Raw genomic sequence first — 26,244 nt, forward strand, 5'->3', positions numbered from 1 at the left:
CTTGTGCCTCTAATACTTAATCATTCAAGCTGTTGGAGAGTGTTGTCTACAGTTCCAGAGATTTCTGTTGAATGCCCCTGAAAGGCTTTTTCTCAATAGGCTGAAATACGTTGGGCTTTGTAACGGAAAAAGCACTCACAGGTTGTCAAGCCTATCCAGTTTATCATTTGGTACATTTCATCTTTCAGTCCGTGGTCAATCATCCATATGTACATATCACACTCCATGCAGAGGAAAGCTCTCAGCATGCTTCTTCCAATGTTCAAAACGTCTTAAGTGGTATTCTGTCAGACATGATGTGTGGATGAACATGACTTCCTGCCTAAGAGGGCAGGGTTTGGACTGGAGACAGTGGGCATGGTCTTCTCATGGGCCAGCAGTGGGCCCATGGTGTCTTGTGAATGCATTATCTGCAGAAATTAGAAAAATTAGGGTGGTGTCTGCACCTTGAAGTCACCCACTGACTTATAGTGACCTTATGAATTTCACTGGCCGGAAATACTTGGTTGTTTTGTCGGTTCGTTCCTCTGAAATATAGCCTATAGTACCTTATGGAATTGGGTTGCCATATCTAGATTCTGCATCCACAGATTCCATAATCCAGAGTTTGAAAATATTCAAAAACTAATTCCAAAAGGCACACCTTGATTTGCTATTGTATATAAGGGACACCATTTTACTATGCCAGTGTATATAATGGGACTTGAACATCCCCAGTGCAGAGGTCCTGAAAGCAAATGCCAGTGGACATTAAGGGCCCGCTGTATTCGGTGGGAGTAAGCCATCTAAGGTACTAACCAGGGCTGGCTTTGCTTAGCTACAAAGATTAGGCAGGATGTGGTGCCTTTATGATACTTTGGCTGACAGCTCCCCAAATCTCCAAGATGTCTCTTGGAAATGTGCTCTTTAAAAAAAAAAAGAGTAAGATTTCCAAGCTTGTTTTCTTTCTTGTGTACTGAATTGGTTGCCCAAGGGCTCCATCATGGCCCCCTTGACAGAGTATAATTTATTTATTTACCCTATTTATGCCCCACCTTTCTCTACCCCAAGGGGGGCTCAAAGCTGCTTACATATGGCAGGAGAGGGTGGAGAGAGGCTCACAACAGCTAGTCCCTTCAAGCCATGGGGGATCTGTGTGGGAAGTGTGGCCCAATTCTATCGTTGGTGGGGTTCAGAATGCTCTTTGATTGTTGTTGAACAATAAATCCCAGCAACTACAACTCCCAAACGTCAAGGTCGGTTTTCCTCAAATTCGACCAGTGCTCACATTTGGGCATATTGAGTATTTGTGCCAATTTTGGTCCAGATCCATCATTGTTTGAGTCTACAATGTTGTCTGGATGTGGGCGAGCTACAACTCAAAAACTCAAGGCCAATACCCACCAAATCCTTCCTGTAGTTTATATTGCTCATGGCAGTTCTGGGTGCCAAGTTTGGTTCAATTCCATCGCTGGTGGAGTTGAGATTGCTCTTTGACTGTAGGTGAACTATAAATCCCAGCAACTACAACCCCCAAATGACAAAATCAATCCCCCTCCCCCCAGCTGCACCAGTATTCAAATTTGAGCGTATCGGATATTTGTGCCAAATTTGGTCCATGAATGAAAATACATTCTGCATATCAGAGAGCTGTTCAGCAGTGGAACTCTGCCCTGGAGTGTGGTGGAGACTCCTTTTTTTTTAGGCTTTTGAACCGATGCTGGATGGCCATCTGTCAGGGGTGCTTTGAATGTGATTTTTCTGCTTCTTGGCAAGGGGTTGGACTGGATGGCCCGCGAGGTCTCTTCCAACTCTAGGATGCTATCAGATATTTACATTACAATTTTAACAATAGCAAAGTGACAGTTATGAAGTAGCAACGAAAATAATTTTATAGTTGGGGGTCACCACAACATGAGGAACAGTATTAAGGGGTCGCAGCATTAGGAAGGTTGAGAAACACTGGTCTAGAACCAGCAGCCTTCCAGATTTTGTAGACACAACCCCATTGACCCTCACCATTAACTTTGGTGTCATAGAAATGGAAGAGACCTCATGGGCCATCCAGTCCAACTCCCTGCCAAGAAGCAGGAAAATTGCATTCAAAACACCCCCGACAGATGGCCATCCAGCCTCTGTTGAAAAGCTTCCAAAGAAGGAGCCTCTACCACACTCTGTGGCAGAGAGTTCCACTGCTGAACAGCTCTTGCAGTCAGGAAGTTTTTCCTAATGTTCAGGTGGAATCTCCTTTCTTGTAGTTTGAAGCCATTGTTCAGTGTCCTAGTGGAACCCCTAGTGGAGCCCCCGGTGGTGCAGTGGGTTAAACCCCTGTGCCGGCAGGACTGAAGACCAACAGGTCACAGGTTCGAATCCGGGGAGAGGCGGATGAGCTCCCTCTATCAGCTCCAGCTCCTCAAGCCTCCCACAAACGATGATAAAAACATCAAATCATCTGGTTGTCCCCTGGGCAATGTCCTTGCAGACGGCCAATTCTCTCACACCAGAAGCGACTTGCAGTTTCTCAAGTCGCTCCTGACACGAGAAAAAGAAATTGTCCTAGTCTCCAGGAAAGCAGAAAACAAGTTTGCTTCCTCCTCCCTTTGACTTCCTCTCACATATTTATACATGGCTATCATGTCTCCTCTCAGCCTTCTCTTCTTTACTGATGGGAACTGGAGTCCAGCTTCTTCTCCAGGGTCTCCCCCATGGAAATGTCCCTCCAGCCTAGACAGGCGTCACCACGAATGCCTTTGCCTTTGGCTCCCTCCCTTCAGAGCATCCAGGCCACCTTGCATGCCAGGCGCCAGGCTCAGGCCCCTCGAGGGAATGACGAGGAAGCCTTAATCTTGTTGTTGTTGTTGTTGTTGTTGTTGTTGTTGTTGCTCCTCGGGGCCCTGGGTAGCAAAGATCACGCGGGGCTGGGCGAGCAAGCTCCCCTGGCGATTATATAAGGCGCTGACTGTCTGAAGAGAAAGGAGGAGGGGAAAGAGGGGGATTACCTGCCCACGTCACGGCCCTCCCCCTCCCCAGTGGCCTCAACGGGGGCCCCCTTCCAATGTACACACCCTATATTATTTCGCACTCCCCCAAATGTATACACTCGACAGTATTAAAGGCTTCAATAGTGGAGGCGAAACAACTCAAGAAATGAGAAGAGAGGTTTGCCTCACCTATACCATGCATGGGCAAAGTTGGGCTCTGCAGGTGTTTTGGACTTCAACTCCCACCATTCCTGGTCTCAGACCCTTTCCTTTTCCCCCTCAGCCGCTTAAGCTTAAGCGGCTGAGGGGGAAAAGGAAGGGGTCTGAGACCAGGAATGGTGGGAGTTGAAGTCCAAAACACCTGCAGAGCCCAACTTTGCCCATGCCTGACCTATATATACACTGAAGAGAAGGAGGAAGAGGAGCAGCTCCTGTGAGAAGGAGGCGCGCCAACTCCACTCCGAGTTTTCCCTTTCTCCCGTCTCTTTCCCCGCGGGCTTTCCTTTCCTTCCCCCGCAGTCACAAACACCACGCTCCACGTTGGAAAGAAAAAAAGGGGGGATTTCAAAAGGGGCAGCGCTTCAGGCTGTAGTAGAAAGGGGGGAGGCATGAAGAAGAAACGGGTGTAGAGGGGAGGCGCAGAGGCTTGGTTTCTGGGTTGCTGAGAGCCTCCCGGGCTGTATGGCCATGTTTCAGAAGCATTCTCTCCTGACCTTTCGCCTACATCTATGGCAGTATTCCTCATAGGTTGAGTGGTCTATTGGAATCATAGAATCATAGAGTTGGAAGAGACCTCATGGGCTATCCAGTCCAACCCCCTGCCAAGAAGCAGGAATATTGCATTCAAATCACCCCTGACAGATGGCCATCCATCCTCTGTTTAAAAGCTTCCAAAGAAGGAGCCTCCACCACACTCTGGGGCAGAGAGTTCCACTGCTGAACCGCTCTCACCGTCAGGAAGTTCTTCCTCATGTTCAGATGGAATCTCCTTTCTTGTAGTTTGAAGCCATTGTTTCGCATCCTAGTCTCCAAGGAAGCAGAAAACAAGTGAGGTTTATATATCTCTGGAATGCCCAGGGTGGAATCAGCCAGGCCTTGAAGCTGCAAGGCTATTCAATGCTAATCAAGGTGGCCAATGGCAACATTCAAACAGACAAGAGCTCCTTCTCCCACCAAGCAGCAAACAGCCAGGCTTTGAAGCTGCAAGGCTATTCAGTGCTAATCAAGGTGGCCAACTGAAACATTCACACTTGCTTCAAGCAGATAAGAGTTCTCTCTCCCACCCTGGACATTCCACAGATATATAAACCTCACTGGCTCACAGGAATCATTTGTTGGGAGGTGTTAGCTCACCATGATTGATTCTTGTCTGGAATTCCCCTGCTTTTTGAGGGCCTCATCACACTTAAGCATTTTCCCACTTTCATCCAATTTAAATGCTGTGACTGCCTCCTGCAGAATTCTGGGGTTTGTAATTTAGGGAGGGGCCTTTAAACTGCTCACCCAGAGAAGTCCTTGGCCTCCCTAAATTACAAGTCCCAGAATTCTGCAGGAGGCAGCCCCAGCATTTATAGTGGACTAGAGTGGAAAAATGCTCAAGCATGATGGGGCTATCCGAGTGTTGCTCTTTACTGTGCCAATTTCAACAGAAAGGGGGAAAAACATGAAAATGAATAAAACCTGACTACCAGTATTAAAACCCCTAAAATCAGGAGAGTGAATAAAAACAGCAGTACTCAGAAAGCAGGGGAATTCCAGACAGGAATCAATCAGGGGCAGCTAACACCTCCCAACAAAGGATTCCGCCAGGCAGGAAGCATCCAGGCTTTGCAATGCTAATCAAGGTGGCCAACTGCAACATTACTTGGAAAAATACTCAAGGCCATTGAGTGTTGCTCTTTATTTACTGTGGACTATTTCAACAGAAAGGAAGAAACCATGTAAATGAACAAAATCTGGCTACCACTATTTAAAAACTCTAAAATCAGGACAGTAAATAAAGAAGAATATTAAAAAAGGGGGGGGGATTCCAAACAGGAGACAATCCGGGCCAGCTAACACCTCCAAATAAATGACCCCCCCCCCCGGTAGGAATCAGCCAGGCCTTGAAGCTGCAAGGCTATTCAATGCTAATCAAGGTGGCATGGCAACATTCAAACAGACAAGAGCTCCTTCTCCCACCAAGCAGCAAACAGCCAGGCTTTGAAGCTGCAAGGCTATTCAGTGCTAATCAAGGTAGCCAACTGAAACATTCACACTTGCTTCAAGCAGATAAAAGTTCTCTCTCCCACCCTGGACATTCCACAGATATATAAACCTCACTGGCCTAGTTTCTAACAGACCTCACAACCTCTGGGGATGCCTGCCATAGATGTGAGGAAAACATCAGGAGTGAATGCTTCTGGAACATGGCCATACAGCTTGGAAGATTCACAGCAACCCAGTAATTCCATGAAAGCCTTTTCTTAAACTCCATCAAAGGACTGAAAGTGATGGAGTTTTCCCTCAGAGCCTAGTTGTGTTACAGTTGCAGATATTTATTTATTGTGTCAGAAGCAAGTTAAGGATACAGTTAAAATGCATTTTAAAACACAAACAATGTTTAAAACACCTTGGCATTATGTTAAATGTCCTTTGGCCAGAAGCTGACCACTTGGAGTGCCTCTGGTGTCGCTGTGAGAAGGTCCTCCATTGTGCATGTGGCAGGGCTCAGGTTGCATTGTAGGAGGTGGTCTGTGGTTTGCTCTTCTTCGCACTTGCATGTCATGGACTCCACTTTGTAGTCCCATTTCTTAAGGAAGTGGTTTCCTAATCTGTGGGCCATGAGGATGAACATCTGGCCCATGAGCTTCCTTCCTCTTTATTTATTTTATATTATTTTATTTATTTTATTTCCTCTCCTTTCTCACTGCCTGCCACTCCTTCTCTGTCGTTGACCATGTTCTGTATCAGAAACTAGAGCTGATGTAGTCTATCCAATGATATTTTCTGAACCGAATCTAAAGTTGACCAAAAACCGATTTGTAACCCTTTTGGTACTAATGTTGGAGAGTGGTCCCTGGTCAAACAAAAGTTGGGAACCACTGTATTAAGGTCTGTTCAGCGCCTTCCAGGTCACCCAGTCTTCTTGGCGACCCGAGGGCGGGGGAGCCTCCTATCTGGTATCAGCCATTGGTTGAGGTTCCTGGTTTTAGCCTGCCACTTTTGAATTCTAGCTTGCTGAGGTGTTCCAGTGAGTGTCTCTGTAGATCTTAGAAAACTATTTCTTGATTTAAATTGTTGACGTGGTGGCTGATATCCAAACAAGCCGGAGATGTCACTGCCTTGGTCCCTTCATTATTTGTTGCTACTTCCCAACGGATGTTAGGTGGTGCAATACCAGCTTCTGAGGTGTTCCTGCAAACATATCTGTAGATTGATTGAAGGCAGGGGTCCTCAAACTATTTAAACAGAGGGACAGGTCACAGTCCCTCAAACTATTGGAGGGCTGGATTATAATTTGAAAAAAAAAAACATGACTGAATTCCTATGCACACTGCACATACCTTATTTGTAGGGCAAAAAACACTTAAAAACAATACAATAATTAAAATGAAGAACAATTTTAACAAATATAAACTTATTAGTATTTCAATGGGAAGTGCGGGCCTGCTTTTGACTGATGGGAGGATTGTTGTTGCTGCTGCTGCTGTTGTTGTTTGCTTTCAAGTCATTTCAGACTTAGGTAAACCCTGAGTGAGGGCCGGGTAAATTACCTTGGAGGACTGTATCCGGCCCTTCGGCCTTAGTTTGAGGACCCCTGTTCTAGAGTCTTGTGAGATGAGGTCCCAAGACCAACCCTTTTGGGATCCAAACTTTTCCTGTCTATAAAATCATTTTCCTTGCTACTTCATAGCTGTCATTTTGCTATTGTTAAAAATTGTAGTGTAAACATCTGATAGAATCCTAGAATTGGAAGAGACCCCGTGGGCCACCCAGTCCAACCCCTTGCCAAGAAGCAGGAAAGGCACATTCAAAGCACCCCTGACAGATGGCCATCCAGCATCTTTAAAAGCCTCCAAAAAAGGAGTATCCACCACAATGGCTTCAAACTGCAAGAAAGGAGATTCCACTTGAACATGAGGAAGAACTTCCTGACTGTGAGTGCCGTTCAGCCGTGGAACTCTCTGCCCCGGAGTGTGTAGAGGCTCCTTCTTTGGAAGCTTTTAAACAGAGGCTGGTTGGCAATATTCCTGCTTCTTGGCAGGGGGTTGGACTGGATGGCCCATGATGTCTCTTCCAACTCTATGATTTTATGTTGTTGCTGTGTGCTTTCAAGTCGTTTCAGACTTAGGTTGACCCTGAGTGAAGGCTGGGTAAATTACCTTGGAGGGCCTTATCCAGCCCTCGGGCCTTAGTTTGAGGACCCCTGCTCTAGAGTCTAGAGCAGTGGTTCTCAACCTGTGGGTCCCCCAGGTGTTTTGGCCTACAACTCCCAGAAATCCCAGCTGTTAGGATTTCTAGGAGTTGAAGGCTAAAACATCTGGAGACCCACAGGTTGAGAACCACTGGTCTAGAGAGATGAGGTCCCAAGACCAACCCTTTTGGGATCCAAACGTCTTTCCTTCACTTTCTGCTCCCGAAAGAGAAGAGGAAGGGGAGGAATGGGCACCGAGGGGACTTGGGGAGAATCGCCCACCCTGCTCCTCCCATATTAGAAAGTTTGCCCATGCCTGAACTAGTAGTTAGTAGTAAAGAGAAGGCTATGAGAAAAGTGTGAAGACGCGGGGGATTTATTTTCATCTTCCTCACGTACTCCCCCGCTCCCCAAAAAAGGACTTTGGAGTGGGATGAGGGAGAGCAGGAGAAGCCAAGGAGCCCAGCCTTGAGGGCTGCCTCTCATCGGTAGAAAGGGAGCCAAGAAGAAGAGCAGCGCGTGGAGGAGAGAGGCGGGGCCTGGGTGGTGCATCTGCCTCTCCCTCCAACCTCCTCCTCCTCCTCTTTGGGAAGGCTGGGCTTTCCCTTCAGCGCCTCGTTGCCTTCAGAGTCGCGGCGCAAAGCCAGGCGAAGTTGAGCAAACAGGAAACGCAGCGGCCGCCTCAACACTCGCTGCTCTGATTCATTGGGTCCTGGAGGAGGAGGGAGGAGAGGAGAAGAGGAGGAGACGGGGTGGCTGTCTCCTGCAGCTCCTTGTCCGGAGAAGCAGCCCCAAAGGACGGCTCTCTCTGTCTCCAGGACAAGGCTGGAGGCCCCGGGGGTCTCCTCGGAGTGACAAGTGCTTTGGGGGGCTTCGCAATATGAAGGAGCAGCCCTCATGTGTGGGCACTGGGCAGCACCATCCCCTTCCCGCCATGGCCGGCTTTGGCAGGATGGACCCTGGTAGCAGCCCCGTCAAGCGCCTCCGGACTGAGTACGCCTTTCCCTATCTCTTCGCAGAGGAGGCCTACCAAAAGCTGGCCAGCGAGACCCTGGAGGAGCTGGACTGGTGCCTCGACCAGCTGGAGACCCTGCAGACCCGACACTCCGTCAGCGAAATGGCCTCCAACAAGGTAGGACCCAGCACACCCTTTGCACACAAACACACACCACCTTCCTGAGCTTCTAAACCAAGGCATGGGTCAACTTGGGCCCTCCAGGAGTTTGAGACTTCAACTCCCACCATTCCTAACAGCCTCAGGCCCCTTCCTTTTCCCCCTCAGCCGCTTAAGCGGCTGAGGGGGAAAAGGAAAGGGCCTGAGGCTGTTAGGAATGGTGGGAGTTGAAGTCCCAAACCCATAGCGGACCCAAGTTGGTCCATGCCCGCTCTACACTGTACCATGAATATGGTTTGACACTCCTTTAGCTGTCTTAGCTCCGTGCTGTGGAATCCTAGCATCTGGAGTTTGGTCTTATTTGACAGAGAAGGCGAAATCCCTGTAAAACTACACCTTTGTTAGTCTTGAGCCACAGCAGGTAACGTGTTGTCAAACTGCATTCATTCTATGGGGTAAATATAATACACCCAAAGTCATTTTGGGCAGGCAACATCAGGAGAGAATGCTTCTGGAACATGGCCATACAGTCCAAAAAACTTACAACAATCCTTTAACCAGGTACTTTCTGAGGAAAGTGCATGGAAGGTTACAGCTTTTGTATATCATGTTTACCCATTTAAAACATGCATGTGTGTTGGATGGATTGTGGCTATTTAAGAAAAGAAGGTGGACATGTGCATGCAGGCGTTGTAGTGCTGTTGGAGGCTTTCATGGCCAGAATCACTGGGTTGCTGTGAGTTTTCGAAACTCTATGGCCATGTTCCAGAAGCATTCTCTCCTAATGTTTCACCTACATCTATGGCAGGCATCCTCAGAGGTTGTGGAGTCTGTTGGAAACTAGACAAATAAGGTTTATATATGTCTCACTGTCTAGGGTGGGAGGCAGAACTCTGGTTTGCTTGAGGCAAGTGTGAATGTTGTAATTGGCCACTTTGATTAGCATTGAATGGCCTTGCAGCTTTAAAGCCTGGCTGGTTGCTGCTTCAGGGAATCTTTTGTTGGGAGGCTGACCCTGATATATTGTTGTCTAGAACTCCCCTGTTTTGAGAGTGTTGCTCTTTTTTTTTTTACTGTCCTGATTGTAGAGTTCTTTAATAGTGATAGTCAAATTTTGTTTATTTTCATGCTTTCCGCCTTTCTGTTGAAAATGTCCACATGCTTGTGGATTTCAATGGCTTCTTTGTGCAGCCTGACATGGTAGAGTTTCCAACAGACCTTTCAAACAATGAGGATGCCTGCCATAGATGTGGGCAAAATGTCAGGAGAGAATGCTTCTGGAACGTGGCCATACAGCCCGAAAAACTCACAGCAATCCAAGCATTGTAGTGTTGAGGTATTGAAGTGGCCCAGAGAAACTTTCTTTTGGTTACCATCCTAAGGCGTTCCTCTCAATGGTGGGACTCCATTCCCTTTAAAAAATGAAGTGTATCTGCCTGAAAGTACAATTCTTATTTTATGTCTGTGCCTGTGAGCATTTGTGAGCTCTTTGGAATATTTGTTTTGAGGCAACTTCTGATGAATTTCCATAAAGATTTCACTTCTGCGCAGAATTCTAAAACTTTGGAGAGAGAGAGAGTCTAAAAATTACAATTCCTTTTTGTAACATTGTAGTTGAGCATGAATGAGGAAGGGGTAAAGACTTTAAAAAATACCGTTGGCCCTCTGTATTCACGGATGCTGCAGCCATGGATTCAACCATCAACAGTTTGAGAATACATTTTTTAAAGCTTCATAAACAAACCTTAATTTTGCCATTTTATCTAAGGGACTCAACAGCCCAGAGATTTTGGAATCCACAGGAGTTCTGGAACTAAGTGTTAGTGGATACCAAGGGCCTGCTATTGTTCAAATATCCAAGATCCACAAGTCATCATAGATATGTTGGAAGTTTAAAGGAAGTGATATACTTCAGGGTTCAAACCTTCATAACTACCTAAAAAACTTAAATTGTTCACCAAAGTGCTGTCATTTAAAAAGAAGATGACCAAAGATGGTGTTTGGGAGCAACAGTTGCATTCAACAAATTACTCAAGGCATTTTTGATTTTAAAGAGTAGGAGTTGTGGTTATGCTATGATAACTTTAAAGTGTAGGAGTTGTGGGTATGCTATGATAAACAGAACAGAAAGATGCAAGAAAGACCTTATGTGTAGTAGAAAGTGTTCCTTTCATATAAGTGTACAAGTAGAAAAAAGACAGAGTAGGAGATACTAGCCCTTGCAGATGAGATGAGAAGCTGTGCACACTGATTTGATAAATTCTGTTGATTTAAATGGACTTACTCATGAGTAACTAGTTTGCATTTTCATCACTTTCTAAGAACACACAGAGAAAAATGATATACAACATAATCACTACACACTACAGCACTTATGATCTGGTCATCAACCGTAATAAAGTTTACTACTACCACACTACAGTACAAGGACCAAGACCTATCTCACACCTCTTTTTAGGCTGCAAGCAAAACTCAGTTCTGATAAAGTAAATTTAGAATAGCACACTGTCATATATTTGTGGATTATTATTATTATTATTATTATTATTATTATTATTATTATTATTGCCATTTTTCAGTTAGCTGCTTCTAGTATTCTCTGTCAGCTTTCTCAATTTATCATCTCTACTTGAAGAGTTGTCTGTGAAAATAGTAAGACAAGTGACCAGTATTTTAGTTACAAGCCTCTGGAGCATATTTATTTTGTTTACTTGAGTTGATTTATATGACACACTTCAAAGAGACCAGAGTAACTAATAACAGAGGGACCAAGGTGCTGGAGACACTGAATCAGTCAATGCTTTCTTTCACATCCTTTGCAGTAGGTGAGAGAAGTTTTTGAAGAGATAGCATATTTTTTTTGTTAACAGCATACTATTTTAAGATTATGTAGTCCTGGTGTCAGAGCCTGTGTTGGTGTAGTAGTTAAGAGTGTTGCACTAGGACGCAGGGTTCAAATCCCAGTTTGGTCATAGAAACCCATTGGTTAACCTTGAACAAGTTACACTTTGCAGCCGAAAACCATGATAGGTTCACCTTAGGGCAGTGGTTCTCTCAACCTGTGGGTTCCCATATGTTTTGTCTTTCAACTCCCAGAAATCCCAACAGTTGGTAACTGGCTGGGATTTCTGGGAGTTATAGGTCAAAATGCCCGGGAACCCTCAGGTTGAGAAACACTGCCTTAGGGCAACTGTATGTTAGACTGACTCCTAGACACAGAACAACAATGTCTGGGTTTATTGTTTCTTTTTAGTGACCTTGGGCAATTTACTTGTGGATCTGGTTTCACTAAAGTACAGCAGAAGCTTTCAATATCTTAGCTATATGCTAAGTGCACACAAAAGGCAGTTCCACACATTTCAAAAGTATGACCCGGGATTTGCCACAGAGTCCTTTCAGTATGTTGTTGCAGCAAGTCCCAGCTCAACACATATGTTTTGTACTTATATAATTGTAACATTCCCCACTTTAGATTTCTAGGAAAACACTTAAAATATGGATACAAAGCCTCCAGACATTGATGGCTGAACTTAATTACTTGGGAAAGAAAAAGAAAATTCCAAACTAAAATGTCTGAGAAGTAGCCTCATTTGTTCATAGTAAGGGCTTGTTTGATTCTCTGCCCTCCAATCATCAAAAATGTGTATTTCATGTTCCTTTTAAATCAGGCATGGGCAAACTTCTGCCCTCAAGGTGTTATGGACTTCAACTTCTACAATTCCTAATAGCTGGTAGACTGTTGTTGAAGTCCACAACACCTGGAGGGCAGAAGTTTGCCCATGCCTGATTTAAATGTTCTACTGAGAACTACTTCATCGACCTATTGAACTTAATTCACATGTTATATGATATGTGTATGGTGCTACAAATGAGGATGTTGGTTCATAGATTATTTCTTTTCAAATGCATACTTCTTTGGAAACTAAAAAGCACGTTGTTGTTGTTGTTGTTGTTAATTGCCATCAAAGCAACTTGAATGTAAAGGAGACCTATGGATGAGATTTCCAAGTCATTCTGCTTAGGTCTTGCAAATTCAGGGCTATGGGATCTATCCAACTGTAATATGTTGTTTTTTTCCCTTTTCTTACTGTCTTCTGTTTTAATTAACTAAAATGTACTTTAAATATTAGCAATTAATTTCCTTGAACAAAATTATTTAGCAGTAGTACATTGTTCATTACACTTTTTCCTGTATCTACAAAAGCATTTGCAAAGGTGTATTGAATTTTGCATGTGTTCAGTAGTTGAGAAACAGCCAGTAGTAGATACTAGGGAAGGAATTCTTCTTAAGCGTTCTGTTCCTCCTTTTACTGTAGAATTAGGATCATACAGCCAAGGTTTCCCTTATGAGTTGTACAATGGCTGAGTTGCCATAGCCACTCTGAAGGTCAGCGAGAATGATGCACTCTCTTACATCAGCACTGAAAATGTGCACTGCAGACATACAATAATTGGTTCTATGTTATCCATAAAATGGGAGTGAGGATATTTGAATGTCTTTATTGCTGATTACAAGCAGTGTGTCAGTCACTTGATGCAATGCAATCATATGTTAGAAATAGTTAGAATTTACTCATTAAGAAATATGTTTTGAGGCTGCAGCCCAAATTCTAACAAAACCCCATATTCAACAACTTGTTCCTATATGGTTCTTATATATTTGAATCTCCTTGATGGCTGATCTTGGGCACACTGCACCAGTTTTTGGATGCCAGTCCTGAAGAAGTCTGATTTATAGATTTAGCATTTTTCAAAATCTACACAGAAAAAAAAGAAATCTTCTTGCATACCTCCCTTCCTTATTGGGAAGTCAGTGTTATAAAGTCTCTGAAAAGTAACACATACACACACCTTTGTCCCCTAAAGTCTCTGAAAAGTAACTTTAGGGGACAAAGGTGTGTGTATGTGTGCCTTCAGGTTGCTTCCCCTTTCGTTCAAAATAAAAGCAAGCATTGTCTATTCATGAGAGAACATCATTCAGAGCTTAGTTTGTTGAATATGTGCATATGTGGGTATATATGTGCATAAATCATGTGCTTAAATGAAATACATTCAAAAATAATATGAATGCCTTTGATTTGTAAAACACAGCCACACAAAAAATGGAGTTTGCTCTAGTGTAGCAAGCTAGCATTATGCTGATAAGGAATACTGCCCTCCTAAGAACTTTATCTTCTGAACATACGTATAATTTAATCAGATACACATAATTGAGTAGCATTTCGTAGGTGAGGATTTTGTTGTTGTCTCCTAAAGCTACTTCTACCTCAGCAACACCAACAAAAGGAGCTTGCAGAAAACAGAAGTAAGGTATGACCAATTGGTCCGCTCATATAGGATAATTCTGATTCACTTCCAGTTTTCCAAACTACTTTTAGATATCTCAGAATAAAATGTGTGCAGAAGATGTGCAACCGTGTCTACTTCTACGTAGTGTTAGAATAAGAACGTACTTGAGGGAGGGACTTCAGGGTTTTAAAATACTACATATGTGTACCTAAGAGTTTAGAGCAGGCATGGGCAAACTTTGGCCCTCCATGCAGTTAGGAATTGTGGGAGTTGAAGTCCAAATTTGCCCATGCCTGGGATAGATGCTCAACACCAGGCATCCCCAAACTGTGGCCCTTCTGTTGTTTGGGCCTCTAACTCCCAGAATTCCTGATAATTGAACAAAATGGTTAGGCCTTCTGGGAGTTGGAGGCTGGAAGGCCACAGTTTGAAGATGCCTGCTCTAGTGTAATGTGGTGCTTAGTGGTCAGTGTAAATCAGGCATGGGCAAACTTTGACCCTCCAGGTGTTTTGTACTCCCAGAAATCCCACTTATTTATTTATTTATTTCCAACATTTCTACCCCATCCTTCTCAACCCCTGAAGGGGAACTCAAGGCGGCTTACAACGGCAGCAATCTGATGCCGACAACATACAAAATACATTACAACATTATTCAAACAATAAAACATTAGATTTAAACACATTAAAACATTATTATTCATCAAGTAGTCAGATCCAGATCTGATTTAGCGACCAGCGACTCAGTACAAAGTCTTTTCTTGTCAAAGTTCAAACATTGTGAATACTGCCAAACCTACTGTCCAAATGTCTGGTCCCAAAACCATGTTTTGAGCTTCTTTCTAAAAGAGAGGAGGGATGCAGCCAGGCTTTGAAGCTGCAAGGCTATTCAGTGCTAATCAAGGTGGTCACTTGCAGCATTCACACTTACCTCAAACAGATAAGAGTTATTTGTTCCACTCTGGACATGCCGCAGATATATAGACCTCACTTGCCTAGTTTCCACCAGACCTCACAACCTCTGAGGATGCCTGCTGTAGTTGTGGACAAAAGTAAGGAGAGAATGCTTCTGGAACAAGGACATACAGCCCAGAAAACTCACAGCAACCTAGTATCTTGCATGTTAGTATTTTTGCAGGCATCTTTCCATATTTGGATTCTCATAGGGCATGCAAGTTAGGGGAACACATCTGTCGGAATACTTTGGCTTTACTCAGACTTAACTGTCTCAAGATAAACATTTATTTACTAATACAAAAGTTCACAGCCTTCTCAAACCACTGTGTGGCTATTAGCTTATGCCTGTATAGTTGTAACTATAGTAGGTACACACCACTAAGTCCAAGTAGCAAATCTAGGCATGTTATTTATTATAGAGCGCTTAAATACCCTAAAGGCCCAGGTCCTGTATGATCTCAGATGTTAAGCAGGGTCAGCCCTGGTTAGTATTTGGATGAGTGTCTTCCAAGAAATACTACTCGCCATAGGCTATATTTTAGAGGAAGAAACTGATAAAACCCCTCTGAGTATTTCTTGCTTGAAAAAACACTATGAAATTCATAGGATTGCAATAAGTTGACAGTTGCCTTGAAAAGACACACAGACTGTATTACAAGGAAAGATGGGGTGAAATCTGGGGACCTAGGCAGTTAAGGTTCACTGGCATGAAGACATCATTAATAAGAGCAAATAAAAGGGAATTCCACTTCTCTGCCCTTTGCTGTTATTTTTAATCACAACAAACTCAAGCAAAACTTTACACTCTGAAACATGGTAGCAATACTGGGATAAAAAGGAAGGTAAAAAATCAGACACACACCAAAACCAGAGAAGGATGGCATATAGGAACATAAAATACGTTCTCCCTGCACACAGGCACACATGGTGAGAAGTGTGTTCTGGCTGCCTTGCAACTTACAATGTGACTTTTATGGGGCGTGGCTAAATCTCCTTTATGGAGGGATTTCAGGTCAGATCAGAAGGGATCAAGAGCTCCCTCCTTATACACATACGCACATGCACACACCCTGTCTGAAAGTCTCTGATTGCCTCATTCTTACATCACACTCGTAATGCAATTTGGGAATGCTAGACAGAAAATGCAAATATAAATGTGAAATAAAACATAACCACCAGTTTCTGCTGACCACATAATGCTTATAGCACTGACTCAAAGGATCTGGGGAGAGTTGCATTGGGGGAGAAGCACTGTACCTGGGGAATTCCTTCTTGTTTTAGTTGTAAGATTTGTTTATGGCATAGTTCCAGAAGTGGAGGTGGTAGAGGATTTTTTCCATTTCTAAGAGCCAACTGTACAGATTGCCCCTTCTCTTTATGATAATTTTTAGATTGCTGCCACCAAATGCAGCTAAGAATGCCTCATGGTGGAGACTCACCATTTGATGGCCCTGGTTCCTGAGACAAGTCACTTCACATTGGTTCTCAATAGTTGCCTTGCAGAAGTTGTTTGAAGCAACACATTTATCTCAGTTGTAACTAGTGCTGTGTAAAGTCCAGCACTGTGATGCATTTGTGCTCATCATTGCAGGCTACCACTGCAATTGTATAGTAGAGCAATGAGTTTTCAGATAAACAGTAAAAGTAAGGCTGTCACATCTCATTTAAAAGGATTTATATATCAACCAATGTGTTACATTTTAACAGCCAACTCGAAAGCAGCCGGATGGTCTGTTGACTATCTCAAGACCAGAAAGCTGATAATCGGTCCCGTAATATCTGCAGCCTATTATCTTGTGTAACATCTAGTAACTAAACCTTGTGTTTCTGAAAGTACACAATAATTTTAAATCCAAAGTGTATCTAAGAGGTATGCAGGCACCTCTGTTGAAGAAGATCCTTTTTATTTATTTATTTTACACTCTCCAGCACTCTTTTTTCTTTGCCTAGCTATAAGATTTTGTAGCAATGTTGGGTTTGGGGAAATTGTGAAGTGGGTTTGTAAACACAGAATGTTGATATTAAATTGCATCAATATGTATTGTCTACAACTGGCAAGGGGAAACTTTGGCCCTCCAGGTATTTTGGACTTCAACTCTCACAATTTATGACAGCTGGTAGGCTGCTAGAAATTGTGGGAGTTGAAGTCCAAAACACATGGAGGGGCAAAGTTTGCCCATGCCTGATCTGCAATAAATAGGGTGATAAAAGCTCAAGTTGGGCAACAATGGGAATCCAGTAAATTCTATTGTAGTTTTGTGTGCTAGGGTGTAAATACTTGAACGCCCCCCCCCCCCCCCCCACAGCCACCTGTCGTGTAGGAGTTCTTTTATGTCATTTCAATTTCTGGTACCAACATTTCCTGTTAAAAACCTAATGCCCAGGATCACAATTAGTTTGTTAAGGTGTACCTGTATATCCTTTGAATATTGTCACCATATTGTATTCAAGTGCAAGTAAAAAATATTTGGAGCATGAGCAGGGATTGGATTCAGCCCAGGATGTGCTGAAATGGCTAGTTTAATCTTCTTTGATTTGGGGTCCTTTATAGTTTAGAAAGACCTATTTTTCTACCTTAGTATATGGAGGTGTTTTTTCCCCATTTACCAAAATGCAATGAATTTTGATAGATGAACTAGCATAATTTCAGTCCAGTTTTTACTAGAATCCATATGATACACTTACTCATAGAAACTTGATCCATTCCCCTCTCCCTTTTGCATCTTAAAACCTATATATCAAGAATGGGCTGTCTTTTGCAGGGGCACAGATGTTTAAGTGTGACAGTGATTTGGAAAGAGTGTTTAGTTAAGCATCTGGCTCTAGCTTTGTAGTGAATGGTAATTTTTTCCCAATGAGATTGGTCATCCAGCCTGTGTCAGTTTCGGCTCTTTTCTGCAGAACCTGACTCATTCACTTGAGTCACTGAAAAATTTAATTGACTTGAATTGCTCAGGTTGGTCTGGAGTAAGCTGTACCTTTCTTGTGCTGTCCTTTTGCTGTGCTCTATCAGATAAGTGAGCCGTGTTTTGTGAATGTAAAGGAAATGCAACGGAAATAACATCAGCGTAAGATGGGTCTTTAGGATCACATGACAACAATCCTGAATCCATGCCGTACTTTGGTCTAGAAATTATTCATAGCTTGCAGGAAAGGGTTGAGCAAAGAAGTGTAGTTAAATATTTTTTCATGTGTGCCCAAAAGATTATATTTAACATATTAATTAAGTAATACTTTTCTCCACCTACGCACCACCTTCCTTTTGTGCCGCTGGCATGAGATAGAAGGATCTTGAGTCTTTGTTCTACAAGGGAGAAGGAGTGCCTCATGTTTGAACCGTACTTGCTCTAGGTAGTGCGGGAGCACACAAGGCTTCCACTTGAGTAACCATGGAGATGAGCGTGGGTGGGATGGGTACGCATCATTCTCCCCTCTAGAACGGACTTGCAGATTCAAGGATAGGGTGCAAAAAGCAACTTGCTACAGATGTTTTTTTCTTTTCCTGTGCAAAAACCATACTTGTTTCTTAGATTTTGCTTGCACACAGCTTCTGCAGAAGTAAAAGTGCAGAGAAGGGAGTACTTCACACTTTATTGAGAAAAAGCTTGTGAACAAGGAGTCTGGCAAACAAAGGCAGAACTGTCATTTCTGCGAAAGCGTTGCCAAGGGAGTGGAATGGACTCCGTCAGAGAGTTGATGCAGGAAGAGGAAATTTGATGGTGTTGATTCACATTGGAAAAGTTCTCCATAGATCTGAGCTAAGCTCCCTGACTTACGGCTGGGCAATAGTTGTTCACTGCTTCTGTGTTTAGGGAACTTGTCAGAAACTGCTTCTGAAAAGAGTCTCACATCCATACATTTGTCTAATTTGAATCTTTTCCCTGTATTTTCCTCTATGGTCTTATGAATTGATAAATTGTTTTTTCATTTTAATATCCCAAATACAGTAAAAATAAAGGAAATGCTTTGATATATCTGAGCTAAGCCAGTACCCATAACTGCTGGCATGAAACTCTCTAAGTAAATCTGCCTTTCTGGAAGACAAACCACTAACCAGCTTTCACTCACGAGAATACTTTTGTAATTACAAAATAGGGAGGAAATGTTGCATGTATCGAAGCATCTGTCACATACATGCTAAGTGATTCTGAAAATCTTAGAATGCCCAGTATTTGCAGGTAGATGTCAATATGCTCTGTGATTTTATTCATGGAAAGTACTTGTGATTGTTAATTTCCTGAATGAAAATCTTAATGCGTGGAACTAACCCCTAGTGCCTGAAAACAATACCACTTCCCCAACTTTAGTGTCTTTGACCCTATCTATGCTGCCACATAATGCAGTTTAAACTGCATTATATGGCTGATGTAGACTTCTATAATGCGGTTTAACTGCATTGAACTGCATTATGTGAGACCACACTGAACATATAGTATTAAATTTCAAGCTGCTTTATATGGCAGTATCAATGGGTATTGTGTGGCAGTTGCAGATGTACACTGGAGATGAAAGTTTTCTTGCTGGGAACATGAGTCCATTTTTTTCTTGCACCATCTCTAAGTGAGATTGTTGCCCCCTAATTCTCAGACTAGAGATTGTACAAACAGAAGAATGCAACCCCATGCCTGTAGTCAGCTATGATGATGGCACTTCCTAGCACCCCCTGAATTTGTTGAGCATACAATCCCTGTAATCTCTTTGTCATATTTGCTGGAGAGTGTTATTATAGAGAAAGAGGAATCATTTCAGTACCTCTCCATTGAGCCAGCCAGCATAGTGTATTGGTTTGAGTGATGGACTATGATACAGGAGACCAGTGTTAAATTTCCCACTCAGACCTGAAACCCTTGGGTGAATCACACACACTCAGCCCCAGAAACCCCCATGATGGCTTTACAGTTGCCATAAAATCAAAATGACCTGAAAGCACATAACAACAACAACAAAACCTCTCCATTGAGAGCAGGGATGTGCAAAGAACAGCATCACCTAAATCATCGTCTACTCTTTATCACCTTTCATCCCCTGCTATGGTCTTATAAGTGAATAGTGTTACATTTAATTTTAATCTCCCAAATATTGAGGAACTAACTAGTTGTCTGAGAGAAAATTCTTTGATCAGAGTAGGTTTATGTGATCTACTTTGTTTTCCATGAGAAGTTTAAAGTTATCAACTGGCCTAGAGCATGAGAGCAGTGTCTTAGGAAAGCAGATATAAAATTATAGAACAAGCTGTGCCTTTGAATACATACTTGCTAAAATGGAAGAATTTGTTTGTTTTGGTGTTGACAAACCTTTGGGAAGCTGAAATCATTCCAGCTCTCCTACAGCCAATTGCCCAGAGATCTACCAGTGTACATCCCATCCTAATCTATTCTTTGCTTGGTCCTGTATTAAATTAAAGGGCTTTCTCTTCCCATTTTAATGGTTGTATCAATGAAAGACAGTTTGTCCTATCTCCCTTTCCATTGTTACCATTCTGATAATAAGTTCATGATGTTCCTCACACCATCACAGTGTTTCCACTCCATATCCTACCTAAACCAAAACATTTTTAGTTATGCGACTTTTGCAGACACATATTTCATTTTTTCTGATGTGAAATCAAAGAATTTGTTGGGTGAAGTTTGAATCGGTGACTGACCTCCTTCTATTATTCTCTTGTTTTAAAAAGACCAATCTGAATGCCATTTGGTCCATAACATTTGAATCAGTCTTAAGATGAGCTGCAATGGAAGAATTCTGTAATTGTGTGAGTCCCCTACACATTCCTTTCAAACGAATTCAAATGTCTTTTTATAGGATACTAGTGTTGTGTGGATGCATGTTAAGAATTGCATAGAAAGAAAGAAAGAAAGAAAGAAAGAAAGAAAGACTGCCTTGATTGGCTTCTCACAATATTGTAACTTTGAAATTTGAAATGTTTCTGTAATGTTTCTGTAATTCTCATGTGTGTGCAGTTTTCTATGAGACAATTTTGGGGTCAAGATCTGAGATCCCCATTTCTGATCCAGATTCATGAGGAGTTAGTACAAATGATTGTTAGAATGCATCTAGGATGTGACTCAACTTTACCTCCTGGCCTCATCCTTCCAAGGAAATAATAGAGCAAATCATTGTCTAACCTCCATTTTACTTTTGGCTAGTTCTAGCCAGGCTGCAATCTAGAAGCATGACTACTAACAATTTTCATAAAATCATATAGTCATAGAGTTGGAAGAATCCACCAAGATCTATCCAAACTAATCCTATTCTGCTATGCAAATAAACAAGGTGCCCACAACAGATAACCCTCCAGTTTAAAAAAAAAACCTCCAGAGAAGGAGATGCCATCAAACTCTTAGTCATCCTTTTCCACTGTTGAGCAACTCCTAGTGTCAAGAAGCTTTTCCTAATATTTATGTGGAATCTCTTTTCCTGTACAGGCAGTCCCCAAGTTATGAACAAGATTGGTTTTGTAGGTTTGTTATTAAGTTGAATTTGTTTGTACGTCAGAACTGGTACATTTTTAAGTGTAACCCCAGCAAGAGATAGAGATAGAGATAGAGATAGAGATAGAGATAGAGATAGAGATAGAGATAGAGATAGAGATAGAGAGGGGGGGGGGGGAGATGGTTGGATAGCATAGGGAAGGCTTAACACCCCTGTGGTGTTCAAAAGATTTCACCTCAGTTTCTGTCCTTGTGATAATTTGAGTTTGAAATAATTGGCTCGTTATGGAAACAAGGATTAGTGTTAAAGCTTCAATGGAGACACCTTTCCCCCATGATAATTCTTCCAGGAGCAAATTTCCCTTCCAAGGGGTAGATTTCTCTCACTTCCTATTGTCTTACCCTCCATTCTTAACTATGAATCACTTGCAAGTCGGATGTTTCTAACTCGGGGACTGCCTGTACTTTGAATCCATTCCATCTAATGTTTTATGAGCCACTAACAGACTAGTTTAAACATTTATGTGGGTTAATATACCATTGTTGTTAAATACCTATAAAGAAGCATATATAGCCATAGGAACACTGGGAACATGTTCACTGGAACAGAAGTAAAGAGAGCATTGGTCTCTCAAATGTTTTGATCTGAAATTCCTAGCAGTCCCACTTAGCATGACCAACAATGAGGGATTTGGGAAGTACTAGTAAAAAAATCTGGCAGGCCAAAGACATTCCTGTTTCATAACCTTTCAAGCATTTGCCACTGGTGTACACTGGGCCCTCTAACTTAGTTCTTCTTTCAGCTACATTGTGTAATAAATTTAAAAAAAACACTTTGGGGAAAAATAAGAGTTTTGTTTCGACTTGAGTGTTTCTATTCATTCTTTTTATCAGGGTGCTGACAGATGTGTAGATGTCTGTTGATTCTGTGGTTGCTTCATAATTGGAAGCATTGGCTCCATCCCGATGGATGTCAGCATGGTCAGTGATGTAATAGCCTCTGTTTCTGCTAAAAAATTTCATGGCTGGAGCTGTCTGGAAACTGGAAAGGCCATTATTTGTGTTATCTCTAAATTTATAGTGAGCGGTCCCAGATACATCAGCGTGAGCTACGCCTGGTCTCTTCTAAGCAAGTGAGGTCATTTGGCAAGGTGACTGGACTAAGTGGATGTTGTCTTAGTTGAATTGGGAGTGTTGGCGGCCAGGAACTCTTGGAGACTTGTCATGTCTTCCTTCTGGATTATGTCTCCCTTGTCCCTGAAAGGAGCCTCCCATCAAGTTCTCGGGAGAAGCAAAACAGACTCTGCTGCTGCCACAGGAAAAGCAATATATTTCCTAAAGTTCAGAAACAAGAGTCACTTGCTGTTGTGAGACTATAAGGGGGTTCTTCTTGCTGCTGTCATCAGCTTGATGTTCCACAGCTGATTTGGAAGAGCTGGGATAGCATCAGATTGTGTTAAACTTGAGGAGGTCCATTTGTTTTGCTGCTTACAGCAGTCCCTTTCCAGGATTTTATTTTTACCAGCTTGCTTGCATTGAGAATGCAGCCCCCCATGGACACATATACACATCAGTCATAATAAACTGCACCCGGGGAAACCAGGGCTGCTCTGTGATTTGTATGCTGCTTACCCTTTCTTGAAATTGCCATTCTATGCAGAGTTGTAGAGAGCATGCTCAAATTCCTCAGCATCTCTGTCCTCTGCTGAATGCTGATCACCTCAGTGGCTGCCACGGGCTCTCATTACTGGCGAATAGCATGCTGTGCTGATGCAGGCACCATAATAGGAAGCACCTAAGCCTGTCATAAACAAACAGGTCTGAGGGAAAAAAGTGCAGGTCTGACGTATGGCGTGTCCATAGCAACAAGGAGAGATGAGGTTGCCATTTTGGAGAATATGCAGGCTAGTATAGCTCTCTGCAAGGAGCCAGAAAGTACCTGACAGGGATTCAGACGCGGCTTCTATCTGTACACTAGAGATTTCATTAGAGAATCTTGTCTGTAGGAGACTGCTTGCAAAAAAAGCAGCATTTTTAATATCAACTTTTAGGGCATTTAAAGTGGTTTATTTGAAGTGATTTTCCCCTTATAAGTGCACCTCAAAGTTTTCTTGGAGAATGATAGTGCACTTACTTCTAAAAAACGCTTGTCTGACTACTAAGAGTCTGTTTCTTTGGATGCTTAGTCATTAAAACGGAGAGGATACAAATCTTGAGTAAGATGACTGTGAGTTCCTTGCATTATGAAGTATGGCCAAAGTTTTTTGCACCTGAATTTTGGATCCAGGTAAGGTTGAATGTAATATTTGATAACAATCCAGTTATTTCTCATTCTCTCTCTCTCTTGTAATTTAAATTAGCAAATACATGTGTATGGCTTAGAGAGGAATTAGATTTACAGCAGTTAAATTTGAAATGGCTGGTTATTGGAAGTTCTTTGAAAGATGCTATTGCACTGCGTAAAACGATACTGTCTGATGCATGTGCTGGGAATCTCTGGGTCTGGCCAGAACAAATCCTGATTTTTTCCACTATCCCCCACTTCCCAGCTGAAATCACTGCATTGAAAAGTGTCTCCGCTACTGAGAATTATGAGCACATGGAGAACTCTCTCCAGGATGGAATAATATTAGGAAAGATAGCTAAAAAGAACTATGTAATATTTTCCCCTTGTTTACATGCTTTCCCATCTACACAGCTGGAGCTCTTTACAGATCTTGCAGAGAAATCAGTAATAGGAACAGTTGTGTGGTTATAAAACTCAGACTATATGGTGGTTACAAGTAGAGGAAAGCTATAGTGCGTACACACACCCATTTATATGAGTATTTTTATAACTGAGTTAGATTATGTCTCAAGTTATGCAGGTTTTTGATCCCCCCCAATGTTTGGAGAACTGATTGTTGCAATATGACTTGAATAAAGCATCCCTGTTCGTGCCTGCTTGCATACATCCACAAGTGAGAGGAAACCCTCTCATTAAATTGTGAAATCTTGAATCATTCAATAGACACAGAAAGCTACTTTGTATATAAATATGCGAATGAGAGTACCCTACTCCTGGGGCAGAATGAGTTAGTCTTGTGGAAGTTGCATCTTTCCCGTCTATAAGGCTCTGTTATTTGCCGTCACCGCTGGAGATGGGGGCTCTTTTTTTCAATGGAAAGGTTAGGATTTGGGGATTTTTTTCTGTTTGAAGCATAGCTAGAAAATCACTGGCAGGTATAAAAGCTGGATAGTGGAATGCTTGCTATTCTGTTTCTCCCTTTTAGTAGTTCTCTTGGAGGATTTATAGAGGAAATTGGTGCTTTTCTTTTGCTGCTCTCCGGTTTCTGTACTACAAAGATGCATTCTCTTCACATGGAGGTGATGGAGAGTAGATGCCTGCTGAACAAATCCACGGATTGGTTTTGTGGGTGTGTCTTCCTTTGTTGGATATTTAATGGAGTTAGCTGTATTCTTCTTAGCATCATTGTTACTACAATGTTTGCGAATGGCACCAAATAGCTATATGATTTGTGTTAGTTTCCTTACATAGAATTAGTGGCATGGTCTCTTATAAATTCTGGAATTATGACACCTCCTTTTCAGTATTGTGTAGGTGCAACCCAAAGGTGGTGGTTTTATCTGACACCCTCCCCCCGCAACGTTTAAAGTGGAATCAAGCAAGAAGTGCTGGAATTGTATTGTAAAAGTGGAAAGGCCTGCAGCAAGGCATATAGTTTAAAATAAGAGTACATAAGAGTAGAAATAATGTTACAAAGATTGGACCTCTTAAGCTGTATTGTTGTACAGTCTCAAAAAGCAATTAGACAGAAAATTAGGAGGAACATGGAACTGAAAGCATAGGAAAATATGGAAAAGGGTTGAGCAGGCCTTTCAGGGCAATTACTATTTTAAATATTACTTGCACTTGACTAATACTGTAGTATGATCCTTATGCAATGGAAGGAGGATGAACAAAATGGCTATTTACAGAGGCAAACATCTATGCAAATAATTGTCAACATGCAGATTTTTTAAAAGCAGTTTGAGTGTTGTAAATAGTGACTGTTTCACAACAGAACTACTTAATTAGTTGAATGTTGTCTTACAATATTAACACTGAGATACAACTGCATGCTCCTAATCCTTCATTCATTTTTGAAAGATCAGAAGAAATCCTATCTTGCACAGAATGTAGAGGTTTTTTACCTACCTTCATTTTGTGGTCCATACAAAAGGTTTAGTCAAAAAAGTCATTTGAAGTGTCTTGACAGTACTCTTCGAAGTTGACATAACACAGAACTCCAGTGCCACGTTCAGCTTTCCTTCCCACTGCATCATCAATCCAAGAAGGAGAAACTCTGGATGAATGGATGTTGGCCTGCTGTATAAATTAATATAGGAAAATACTTTACTAATAAAAATTGCCCACTCGTTTCTGTGGTTAAATTTCAGTTTCTGTTTGAAATCTTATTTCCACTGTTAATATTTTTAAGAGTTTTACCAAATGCTGTTAGCTACCAGTAATTCAACTAGTCTGGTTTTACATTCTCTCAGCCTCAAAAGAAGGCAATGGCTAACTTCTTCCCCCCAAAATCTTGCAAAATAAATTTGTCAGAAGTTTTCCTTAGGGTTGCTATAATTCAGAAATGACTTAAAGGGATACAACAGCTACTTTCAAACCTCAGGACTATTTATTATAAGATTTTCCCCCTCGTTGCAACAAATCCATTTTAAAGTCTTTATAAATAAATATCATTTCTCCTATCTTTTGTCCTTATTATGTGTAAAACTTCTATTCTTTGTGTCACTGTCCATAAAATTGTCCAGTATGAATTTGTCGCTTGATGCAGCCTAAAGAAATGTGCTCTAGATATGGAGTTTACCGCTGCTAATAATAGTGTTTGTGTGTATCAAATTCAATCCTAAGCTTTTACCTTGAACCATTAGAAATATTAATGAAGGAAACCGAAGCAGAATATGATTTTTTTCATTTATTTGTTTGTTTTCCCCTCTGACTCATTTTAATATGACACACTGTTTGGATTCAATTATGACTTGGTTCTTGCCAACGACGGCCCTATTCTTAGTCATTAAAATGAGTTTGCTTTG

At 42.0% G+C, this 26,244-nt stretch overlaps 1 protein-coding gene across 6 annotated transcripts in view; it reads left to right on the forward strand.

Annotated features, from left to right (window-relative positions):
* PDE4D (phosphodiesterase 4D) overlaps nucleotides 1-26,244 on the forward strand; it is an 806,167-nt gene that overhangs the window by 738,843 nt on the left and 41,080 nt on the right. For all 6 annotated transcript variants that reach the window (XM_060761516.2, XM_060761515.2, XM_060761518.2 and 3 more), the window contains one exon: nucleotides 8,376-8,488. In XM_060761516.2, the coding sequence (XP_060617499.2) occupies nucleotides 8,376-8,488 (113 nt within the window). The remainder of the gene's footprint in view (nucleotides 1-8,375; nucleotides 8,489-26,244) is intronic.

Source organism: Anolis sagrei, chromosome 2, assembly GCF_037176765.1.
Source record: "Anolis sagrei isolate rAnoSag1 chromosome 2, rAnoSag1.mat, whole genome shotgun sequence".
Taxonomy (NCBI): Eukaryota; Metazoa; Chordata; class Lepidosauria; order Squamata; family Dactyloidae; genus Anolis; species Anolis sagrei.